At 39.5% G+C, this 12,481-nt stretch overlaps 1 protein-coding gene across 13 annotated transcripts in view; it reads left to right on the forward strand.

The window, feature by feature from the left end:
* CADPS2 (calcium dependent secretion activator 2) overlaps positions 1-12,481 on the forward strand; it is a 548,645-nt gene that overhangs the window by 165,627 nt on the left and 370,537 nt on the right. For all 13 annotated transcript variants that reach the window (XM_045031264.1, XM_045031306.1, XM_045031338.1 and 10 more), the window contains exon 3: positions 6,845-7,177. In XM_045031264.1, the coding sequence (XP_044887199.1) occupies positions 6,845-7,177 (333 nt within the window). The remainder of the gene's footprint in view (positions 1-6,844; positions 7,178-12,481) is intronic.

A 12,481-nucleotide genomic window follows, 5' to 3' on the forward strand; every position in this document is an offset into this window, starting at 1 on the left:
TTCCCCCAGCCTTCCTGGGCTACCATAGCATTGTCCCCCCACTTGTGTGATGACACAGTGACTTGTTAGTGAGAAATGAGTGGAAGGCAGCCTCCAGCTGCTATGATAGTCCAGACAGGACATTAAGCAGTGTGTAGGAGAGGAGCCCAGCATCCCACTGCTAGTCCAGGGGCAACTGAATCTTTTCTTTACACATGAAGGGTGGGGGCTGATGAAACTCAGCCCCCTGTTGCTATGATGAAGACGGTTACCAGCCATATTGCACCATCTACCAGGAAAAATTAGGGGCAGGCACCCTTGATCGACCTAACTGATGCTAGTCGGCATGGTTACCAGTCCTTTTGCACTGCCCCATGTGCCAATAGGCTGATGATGACAATGGATATCAGTCTTATTGCACCATCAGCCACCCATGGCAGGGGGGGAGCAAGGATGTTGGTGTTGAGTGCTGCAGCATCGTGTCTATCTGCAGCATTCAGTAAAGATAGGGTGACATGTAAAAGAGTGAAGAGAGGATTGTTTTCCCTTTCACTTCTGGGGGTGGGTGGGGGGGTGCGTAAATTGCCGAGCTATGCCCTGACCCACCGCGGACACTGCGTTTGACCCTAGAAGCATTTGGAGCTCAGCCAAGAATGCAAATACTTTTCGGAGACTGCAAGAACTGTGGGATAGCTTGAGTCCTCCAGGCCATGAGCGTCCATTTGATTCTTTGGCTTTCCGTTATGCTTGTCACGCAGCAGTGAGCTGAGTCCCTGCTATGGCGTCTGTCTGGAGATTTTTTAAAAATGATTTTGAATTTCGTCTTCTGTAACGGAGCGCTGATAGAACAGATTTGCCTGCCCTTACAGCAATCACATCCGCATGGTCCATGCTGGAGCTCTTTCTTTATTTTGATTTTTAACTGCCTCGCCACACGTGCTGATCGGAGCTCCACGCTGGGCAAACAGGAAATATTCCTTTCTACCTGGCCACTGCATCCGAGTTCAGATTGCTGTCCAGAGCGGTCAGTGGTGCACTGTGGGATACCACCCGGAGGCCAATACCGTCGATCTGCGGCCACACTAACCCTAATCCGATATGGTAATACCGATACTAGCGCTACTCCTCTCGTTAGGGAGGAGTACAGAAACCGGTTTAAAGAGCCCTTTATATCGATATAAAGGGCCTCTTAGTGTGGATGGGTGTGGCGTTAAATCGGTTTTACGCTCCTTAAACCGGTTTAAACACGTAGTGTAGACCAGGCCACAGATTCTTAACTAATCACTTTACAACTTTGTTTTCACTGATGATGCTGTAAGAAATAAATTATAGTTTTAATTGCAAAGTATTTCAACAAGAAAACAACAGAATGCACTTGCACCAATTTGTGTTAGTAAAGTTCACTGCACCAGGGAATTTCTGACCATATGTTTTGTTCTGAAATTAGATTCTAATTTTACTTTTGAACAATGTGTTGAGGAAATTAAACTAGTAAGTCATCTGTAACCATGCCAGCTCCTAGTTTAATGCACTAGGAAACACATCTGAAATATCGATATCTATAAAAGAAGTGATTAAATAGAGAACATGTTTAATGAAAAATGTAATCCTTAGGTATAGGGAAAAAATCTTTTAACCCAAGCTTTGATCATGGCTCTTTTGGTCCCAGATAATCTACAGGTTACAAGACAGTAAGGATCATTATGACATTTGGAAGATTAAATCATTAAATTAATCTTTAAAATATATTATAGAGGTTGCTTGAATCACTGGGCATCAACATCTCCATTGTCCTTGGCCTTCTCTCTTTCTTTTTTCACTCTTTTTTGTTGACACATGGTATGAAATAATTAGGGCTGTCCAGTGATTAAAAAAACTAATCATGATTAATCGCACTGTTAATAACAGAATACCATTTATTTAAATATTTTTTGATGTTTTCTATATTTTCAAATATATTGATTTCAATTACAACACAATACAAAGTGTACAGTGCTCACTTTATATTTATTTTTATTACAAATATTTGCACTGTAAAAAACAAAAGAAATAGTATATTTCAATTCATCTAATACAAGTATTGTAGTGCAATCTCTTTATCTTGACAGTTGAACTTAGGAATGTAGAATTATGTACCAAAATAACCACATTCAAAAATAAAACAATGTAAAACTTTAGAACCTACAAGTCCACTCAGTCCTACTTCAGCCAGGCCTTCACATGGCACTGTTGTAGCCAGCAATGCACAATATTTACGTGCAAGATGTGCTAAAGATTCAAATGCTTCAGCCGCCATTCCAGAAGAAATGCATCCATGCTGATGATGGGTTCTGCTTGATGATGATCCAAAGCAGAGCAGACTGACACATGTTCATTTTCATCATCTGAGTCAGATGCCACCAACAGAAGGTTGATTTTCTTTTTTTGGTGTTTTGGGTTCTGTAGTTTCTGCATCAGAGTGTTGCTATTTTAGACATCTGAAAGCATTCTCCATGCCTTGTCCCTGTCAGATTTTGGAATTCAGATTCTTAAACTTTGGGTTGAGTGCTGTATCTATACTTAGAAATCTCACATTGGTACCTTCTCTGCGTTTTGTGAAAGCTGCTGTGAAAGTGTTCTTAAAATGAACACGTGCTGGGTCATCATCCGAGACTATAACGTGAAATATATGGCAGAATGTGGGTAAAACAGAACAGGAGACATGCAATTCTCCCCAAAGGAGTTCAGTCACAAATTTAATTAACACATTAAAAAAAAATGAGCATCATCAGCATGTTCTCTGGAATGGTGGTCGAAGCATGAAGAGGTGTACGAATGTTTGGCATATCTGGCACGTAAATACCTTGCAATGCCAGCTATGAAAGTGCCATGCGAACGCCTGTTCTCACTTTCAGGTGACACTGTAAATAAGAAGCAGTCAGCAATATCTCCCGTAAATATAAACAAACTTGTTTGTCTTAGCAATTGGCTGAACAAGAAGTAGGACTGAATGGAATTTTAGGCCAGTGGTTCCCAAACTTTAATAACCTGTGAACCCCTTTCAAGAAAATGTCAAGTCTCATGAACACTCTCTTAAAAATGAATATTTCCAGGGATTTTCTCCTTTACCTGAGTATAAATTATAAAAGCAGTGATCTTGGAAATATAAAATTTGTTTTTGTGACATGTTTATTACACACTATGTATTATTATTATTTATCATCACAGTATGTTTATTACATTATGAAAATGGCAACACTCTTCCAAGATCTCACTTTCGTAGCTTGTATCACTTTGAATAAGCCTGTTATAAGACAAGGCTCCTATGTTTCATCAAGGAGTATCAGATGTGAAACAGCATGAAGGTATTTAAGAAGCCAACTCAAAGAGTTCCTCCTACACAAGCATTCAGGTACTGAGCAGTCCAGACAAATAACGCACGTTACAGCAAAGCTTAAACTTGTTCTTCATAATTTAAAAAACAATACTAGCTGCCTATTTCATTTTAAAAACAGCAAAAAATATCCCTTTCCTTTCCATTTCTTATAAGGAGTCTTGAAGGTTAAGTCTCCTCAGTGTCCCATCCTACTCGGGATTCCTAGGGACAGCTCTGTCCGCCATTAGGGAATTTTTCCCCGAGAACCTCCTGTAACATTTCGTGAACCCCCAGTTTGGGAAACACTGTTTTATGCTCTAAAGTTTTACATTGTTTTGTTTTTGAGTGCAGTTATGTAACAAAAAAAAATCTACATTTGTAAGTTGCACTTCACGATAAAGAGATTTCACTACAGTACTTGTATGAGGTGAATTAAAAATACTGTTTGTTATTTTTACAGTGCAAATATTTAATAAAAAATAATATAAAGTGAGCAGAGTACACTTTGTACTCTGTGTTGTAATAGAAATCAATATATTTGAAAATATAGAAAAACATCCAAAAAATATTTAATAACTTTCATTTGGTAGTCTATTGTTTAACAGTGTGATTAATCATGATTAATTTTTTAATCTCAGTTTATTTGTTTGAGTTAATCGCATGAGTTAACTGCAATTAATTGACAGCCCTAGAAATAATGTTTTAAGTTGTTGGCTAGATGCATTGTCCTTGTACACGTGGAGGAAGGTGGAATCTATAACAACAGCGGGCATGTATACACTTTGAGTTGGGGATGTGATTCCCAGCTCAAGGAGACATTCTTGCGCTAATTCTGATCGAGCTAACATACTAAAATCACCAGAGTGTAGCTGGAGCAACATGAGTGGCAGGAGGGGCCAGTTGCCTGGAGTACTTTCTGGGCATCTCAGTTCGGTACATACTTGAGGCGGCTAGCCCTTCCTGCCACTTCTGCTGCTGTGGTTTCACTCTGTTGTTAGTGTACTAGCTTGAGCTAGGAATTACAACCCCAGCTTGAAGTGTAGACATACCCTGTATATTATTGTCATCTTTCATTTGTATTCTGATAGTGCCCACAATGTTCTAGGTGCTGTCCAAACACACTGAAAGACAATTTGTCCCTGAAAGACCTTCCAGTCTAAGTAGGCAAACTGTGATCAAAAGGTGGAGGAGAGGGGTACAATCAAAATGTATGCATCTTTTTTTTTCTCTTAGATATCAGCTATGTCTGACTGCCTCTCTTCCTGTCTGTTACAGTTATTAGTGGGACAATTTCTTGCAGACATAGTGGTAGAAATAAGTCTTGAAGAGAGGTTCTAAAGAGCTGAACACAAGTAGCCATTCAGATTAATTCCATACATAAGGAGTGGTTTAATGGAATGTATGAATACAGTTTTGTAAGTTTTTAAAATTTAAATAAACACTAATAAAACTTCACAATTAATTATTTATATTTGTTTTTGCAGTTACCTCAATCTGCTAATGTGTTGTACTTTTCAACGGAGAATCTTGCAGTATGTCATCTAAGTTTATGCAACACTAACTCCATTGTTCTCTCTTCTGGTACTCCCAACCATCCTGCATTAGCACTGATCATCTTATTCCCTTCAGTATTTTTACTTGCTCACTTCATGGTTTTCTCTGATCTTTGGACTTCTTATTGTTACCTGGGAAGATACTGGAACAAATTATTAAACAATCAGTTTGTAAATACCTAGAGGATAACAGGTTTATGAGGAATAACCAGCATGGAACTGTGAAGAACAAATCATGCCAAACCAACCTAATTTCCTGTGTCTCTGGTTATTGACCTAGTGGATGGGGGGAAGCAGTAGTCATGATAGATCTTGATTTTAGACACATCCCACACAATGTTCTCATAAGCAACCCAGGGAATTCAGTTTAGATTAAATTACTGTAAAGTGGGTGAATAACTGGTTGAAAGACTGTACTAAGTGTAATTATCAATGGTTCATTGTCAAATGGGAGGGCGTCTCTAGTGGGATCATGCAGGAGTCTGTCCTGGGTCAGGTACTACTCAGTATTTTCATTAGTGACTTGGATAACAGAGTGAAGAGTATGCTTATAAAATTGGTAGGTGACACCAAACCAAGGGGTGTTGGAAGCACTTTTGGAGGACAGGATTAGAATTCAAAATGACCTTGACAAATTGGAAAATTGGCCTGAATTCAATAACAACTGCAAAGTACTTTACTTATGAAGGAAAAATCAGATGCACAGCTACAATGGGGAATAATTGGCTAGATATTAATACTACTGAAAAGGATCTCTAGGTTGTAGTGGAGTACAAATTGAGGATGAGTCGACAGTGTGATGCAATTTCCAAAAAGGCTAATATCATTCTGTGATATATTAACAGGAGTGTTGTATGTAAGACACAGGAGGTTATTGTCCTGCTCTACTGGTGCTGGTGAGGTTTCAGCTAGAGTACTGTTTCCAATTCTGGGTGCCCCACTTTAGAAAAGATGTGGAGAAATTACAGACAATCCAGATGGAGATAAAAGGTTTAGAAAAACTTGACCTATGAAGAAAGGTTTAAAAAAAAACTGTTCATGTTTGGTCTTGAGAAAAGAAGACTGAGGAGGGATCTGATTAGTCTTCAAATATGTTAGGGGCTATTGTAAACAGGACAATGATCAGTTGTTTTCCTTGTCCATTGAAAGTAGGAGAAGAAATAATAGGATTAATCTGTAGCAAGGGAGATTTAGGTTAGATATTAGGAAAAGCTTTTTAACTATAAGGATAGTTAAGCACAGGAATAGGCTTCCAAGGGTGGTGGTTGGATCCCCATCACTAGAGTTTTTAAGAGCAGGCTGGACAAACATCCATCAGGCATGGTCTTGTTTACATGGGGGCTGCAGTTGGTGACTTCTTGAAGTCCCTTCCAAGTCTACATTTCTATGATTCTGTGAAGCACCTGCTCCACTCATTCTCAACTCTTTTAACACTGTTGTTCCACTTCCATCCTGCTATTGAGTTAATTCTGTTGCAAAATTTGCTGAGGGCTGCATTTTCCTCCAATGGTGTTTCAAAAAATAATGGACTTTATTAAAAAAAAAAAAAGTCTCACTTAAAAATATATTTATCTTCAGGAGGAATATATAAGATGTTGGAAGACTGTGTATTTTCATAAATATTTACAGTTAATTTTAGATTTCCCTTGTGGCCATGGAGGAAAGAGGAAGTCTTAATTTTAAATTAATTTTTTGCACATTCAGATAATTTAATTTGTCTATAGTAATTCTTTGTAGAGTTTCATATAAGGTTATTTGGTTCTTTTATTAATTTAAGCCATTAACATAAAAAATATATACATTTCTTTATGATGAACACTTAACAATTTTTGCATGTGTAATTTACATTATAAAGCCATTTTCATAGTAGCACAATGCTAGTCTGTAATTCCTATACACTAGGGTATTCAGTATTTATGCCCATACCTAACTGTGTGTTTTTGTTTTGTTTTAAAAGGTTTTTCTCAAGAGTGACCGAGTTGCCAGAATGGTTCACTGTGGAGGATGTTCTGCAAATGACTTTAGAGATGTTTTTAAGAAAAACATAGAAAAAAGGGTCCGAAGTTTGCCAGAGATTGATGGATTAAGCAAAGAGACAGTGTTAAGCTCTTGGATAGCCAAATATGATGCCATATGCAGGGGAGAAGAGGACTTGTGCAAACAGCCCAATAGGATGGCATTAAGTGCTGTATCGGAACTTATTCTGAGTAAAGAACAGCTGTATGAAATGTTTCAACAGATTCTAGGGATCAAAAAATTGGAACACCAGTTGATTTATAATGCCTGCCAAGTAAGTAATTGATCTTGCTCAGTTCTGTAGCATTCAAAGCCTTTCACCCAAAAGTCCAAATCTTTTCTCCACACCTCCATCAGTGCAGCAGACCCTAAATACAGCAGAATCATGTGGTTCCACTGTATGGCATCCCAAGTCTGCAGAGAGTCCTCACAAGGAAACTACACCCTGCACAGAGTGGGTTTAGAGTGGGTTCTTTATTAAAAAGAATAATCATTAATGAGCCAAAAACCTATTGACACATTTTACAATCTTGCTGCTGCAGTGATTTGGGTGATGGTAGAACATGGTATGGTTTATATATTTTTAATAATGGCCTCTCCATGGCAGCATGGAAAATGGGGGACAGGGGTAGGAATTTGAGGCTACGTGGGCAAGGAACATAGTGAATGGGAATATATCTATGCTGACCCAATAATTAAATTTTATTTGCATTGTAGCTTGGTGGCATTCGTTGCTACTAATTCCAGTGAGCTGAGTTAGCAGCTGCTTTGCTGTTCTGCACTGTGGAAGAAGAATGATTCTCCCCAAACCACTAACAGAACCAGAGCAAAGCCAGTTTAATCAGGATTTGATCTAAATCAATTACAAAATAAACAACCTATTAGTCAGCAGAACCCTGTTTATATGTTCTAATTGGGACCGGGACCATATCCGATAATAAAAAAAAAAATCGGATAATCCGGCCAATGGGGGAGTGCGAGGCTGCAGCACCATCTAGCGGCTACAGGAGAGGTCACCTGCTTCTGGATCTGCATGTGCTGGTTGTTGAGTTAATACAGAGAACTGGATAATGGAGGGTAAGATAAACAGGGTTCTACTGTAATATAAAATGTATTGCCATAAAACCTGTAGACTGCTAAAATGTTCTTGTAGCTATAACCTCACTATTTTTCTCAAAAATGTCATAGAACTGTTTTAGAATGTAAAAGTACTGTAATTACTAAATCTATTATCCTTCATAAGGATAACAGAATAGCAGCTATCTTACTGCAACCACCACCACTACCAAAGTAAATATAAATTAATTAAACTCATTGACTTACCTAGCTGACTGACCTTGTCTTAACAGTGGTGTGACTGTAAATTCGCCATTACTTGGACTTTTAATGCAGAAAATGATGGTAGCTGTATTGATAACTTGTCCAAATTATTTGTTTATAACACACATCTTTAGTCATCCAAGAAAAGTTAAACCCTTAAAAGGCATCCCATTATCTAACTTTTCCATATGACTTTCCTACGTATTTTTGGCTGTTTTGCACTTTGTTCTTTAGGCTAACATTTCACAAGTTTTTATTTTTTCACATCATTCCACTTACTGGAACATATCAGTAGTTATTTATACAGTGCAAACAATACAAATCCAGGTAATTGTATAATTTCAGGAGTGGTCAGGTTAAACTCCATAAAATAACACTTCTGGAGACCTTCCATTCAATGATCACCAAGCACTTTGCTATTGTTAATGAATGAACGCTTAGAAGCTTTTAACTGGATATAATTATGCCATTAGGAAAAACTGAAACACAGATGTCTGCTTGCCAAAGGTCACACAGCAAATTGAGATAGAGCTGGGAACTGAACCCAGGTCACCTGAGTCTTAGGCCTATACGTCTCCGACAAGACCAGTGGCTCTCAACTTTTCCAGACTACTGTACCCCTTTCAGGAGTCTGATTTGTCTTGCATACCCTCAACCAACACCTCACTTAAAAACTACTTGCTTACAAAAGCAGACATAAAAATACAAAAGTGGCACATCACACTATTACTGAAAAATTGCTTAGTCTCTCATTTTATCTGTATGAAATTTTCGTTTGTATTGACTTCACTAGTGCTTTTTATGTAGCCTATGATGAATCTAGGCAAATATCTAGATGAGTGGATGTACCTCCTGGAAGACCTCTATGTACCCCCAGGGGTACACACTTCGCTGGTTGAGAACCACTGGACTAGACTGTGCTTCAGACTTTTTCTCCCATGGTCTATATGGCAGGCCAATGTTGTACGCCAACAGGACCATATCAGCACAGGGGGAAATGAGAAATCTTGAGGATTGACTACTAAATGTACACAGTGGATTGACATAAAATTATACAACAAAATTGTTCCTGTCACTGAAACATTTGCTGTGTATAGTGACCCTCACACTCTCAGCTTTTACCTCTGATGGAACACTCTAATGTTTGCATTCTGGGCTATATATTGAAGGTGTCTCATTTTCAGTTCCAGCTGTTTGTCAATAAAATAAAACGACTTCTCAGGAAATAGAGGTTTAAGTGAAAAGAGCTTGAAATTATTCCATAATTTCATTTGTCCTCTTTGCCCCCTTCCCATCCTCCTTCCCTTGGTCTCTTCCTCCCTCCATGCATGTACCCACCAGAGGACTACTAGCTTTGTGACATTCTCCCCAATTCACATGGGGAAGTTGCATGGGACTGACTTCTGAGGGCATGAAGATCACAAGCAAAGGTAGAGAATGTTTTGCAAAAGGGATTTTTAACATCACATCACATAAAATGCTAATGAATCAGTTCTGTTATTCTACAAATAAACAGCCATAGCTGTAGTAGAGGCCCTGTAGAAATAGTCTTTAAAGACTGCTAGAATTGCATTTTATTTTCATTTCCACTTTTTTTTCCCCAGGTGGCTTCTGATGTTTTTAGGTCCCACTTGTCTTTTCCTTGTAGACAGCCAAATTCTGCCATTACGTTTATTAAATCCAGAGTAACTCTACTGAAGTAAATGATATTGCTATGGATTTAGCTGTAGTAACAGAGGTGAATGTCTATAGAGCTTTGAAGAATGGATTTTGGTTGTTAAGAACTGAAAATAGTTGTGCTAGTGCAACCTAATGGTTATGCCCAAAGGCATTCCTTTGATTTAATGCAGGAATTTTGATAGAATTATGGAAGTTAGGCTAATAGAGGTTTTCCAACTCTATCTAGTCCAGTGGTTTTCAGTCCATTTTTGGTCTGTGACCTGCAAAATGACTGAAAATATCATCCAGTGACTGACTATATTCCACAGTCCTAGAGGGATTTTGGGTCATGGGACAGTCTTTTGGCCTTGTTATGAGTTGTAGATTTTTTTTAAAAATGATGTGAAGGTGGGGACGGGCTTGTGTATGTGCATCAAGGGGGTTGTCTCCCAAGATTGGTAAGACTGCTGGTATGGGGAGCTGGTGCTATGGAGTGGAATGGGACTTTTTCCCCCTCCTTACCTGCACAGTGCTGAGCTCTGCAGGTTGGGAATCCTGTACTACACCTCCTTGGAGCACTTCTTTACCTGTCCCAGAGCCAAGCCATTGTGGTTATGCATTCAGAGGTGGAACAGAGCAATTGTTGTCAGTTTGAGTAGAGGACACACAACAAACAAGCAGGAGTGGAGGGAAGCAAAATGCAGCAAACCAGAAGCAGTGGGGAAGGAGAGAGCTACTTCAAATCCATCCCTGACCAGTTTCACTATTGGTCGTAGTTTTCCAGGGATTTTGTCTTCTTTAGGGGGGGGGGGGGGTGTGCGTGCGCAACCCACAGGATATCTCCTGGTGACCGTTTCCAGGTTGCAGCACATCTGTTGAGCCACATTGACTCAGTTCATCCTCCTGACAGTACAGGATTGTTCCAAGCAGCACACTTTGTGTAATGCTTGTGCAGTCTAGTTCAATCAATTAGGTTTCCACTTCTCTCTTTGGGAAATTATTCCATAGTCTAATATCATAGATCTCAGTTTTCACAGCAAGTGTACCACAGGCAGTTAGTGACCTGTTCCTTATGCTGTTAATGGTAGTTTTTGACAGAGAGAGCCTTCCAATCCCAATATAGCTATAACAAGTGTTTTTTGTTTTGTATTCTATTTTTCTGTATTTTCAGGGTATTCACAGAATGGGAGCAAAAGTGAAGTGAAAAATTAGAGTAAAGAAAATTACATCCAAACAGCACCTACTATTTACATGCCTATCCCCACCCCATGTACAGGCATGTTCTTTTATTTCCCTTAGCCATGGCTTTTAGACTTGCAGATAGTGACAGTCAATACTATCCAGGAGGAGAGGAAACAGCCAGACAAGTGAGAAACCAAACAGATGTTAAAATTGAATTTTTGATAGAGGTTTCGATGAGTCAGCTGCTGATTTGTGCTTTTGACAGACTTGGAGTCTGAAATGAAATCCTGCATGAGTTTATTCACCCCTTGTGAGAAACAACCATCACAGCAAACTTGTATAATTACAATTTGTACAGAGAGTTGTAAGTTATTTGTCCTCCTCTTTGTATTTGCAGTCCCTTTGGAAACACCAGGCCACACAATTTATCTTTGAGGGAAAAACTGTCCTACAGTTAAGCTGCTTTTTGTGAGGCCCATAGATGTGGGTAACAGTAGGTAGTACTGCCTACTAACCTCTGTTCAGTGTCTCCCATGCAGATCCTCTGCATGTTTTGCAGCAGTTGCCTGTGTTAGGAGTACAGAAAGTTCTCTTTGCTTTGCTGCAGGCTTCCAGCAGCGCCCCCACTGGTTGCCTGCAGTACTGTGCCCCACCGCCTTGAAAATGGAGCTTCCTCCTTTTCATCCTTGTTTAGGGGAGTTCAGCGTCTTTACTGATGCTGCTTCTAAATGACTGGTGACGTGAAACTCACCCGCCATGGCAAGTTGAGGTGGGAAAAATGGGAGAAGTGAGTGTCTGGCTGTGGAATATCTTGGGCCCTCAGCTTTCCCTGCAGTAGATAGAGCAGCAGGAGTATCTGACAGAAGGGGAAGTTTTGTCTCTCTGTCTCTTCTAACACAGTCTGCCTCCTCACCAATTCCACTTTTCCTCAGGGGAAGAAGAGGATATCCACTGCCAGTTTGAAAGGGAGAGGGGATTGAAGTGCATAAGGTATTTCAGAGGACCGGTTGTTTCAGGGGTAGGAGGTAAATTGATGCTTTGTTTCCCTTGCCATATGGTCCTCTGCTTCACAGCCCTCAACCAACTGGTCCTTTTCCTCCCCTCTGAAAAATGTTGAAATAACTGATGCAATTTCCTCCATTTTAGAACATTTTAAACTTAACAGACCATAACTTGGCTCTGGCAAGTGTTAATAAATACACACCGAAGCCAGGGGTTTGAACTGGGGGAGGAGTGCGGGGAGAGGCTGTGATATTCTTCTAAGCTCTGTCCACAAAATATGTTCAGCTTGCGTCCTCAAACTATGATGCTGCTTAGAGTAAATTGTGCAGATATTAAAAATATAATTGTGTGAGACACTTGGCTTCATTAGCTGTTTGAGCTTGAGTGCCTCTTCGTGTGGTTTGTGTATGCACAT

Source organism: Mauremys mutica, chromosome 1 (genome assembly GCF_020497125.1).
Source record: "Mauremys mutica isolate MM-2020 ecotype Southern chromosome 1, ASM2049712v1, whole genome shotgun sequence".
NCBI classification, from domain to species: domain Eukaryota; kingdom Metazoa; phylum Chordata; order Testudines; family Geoemydidae; genus Mauremys; species Mauremys mutica.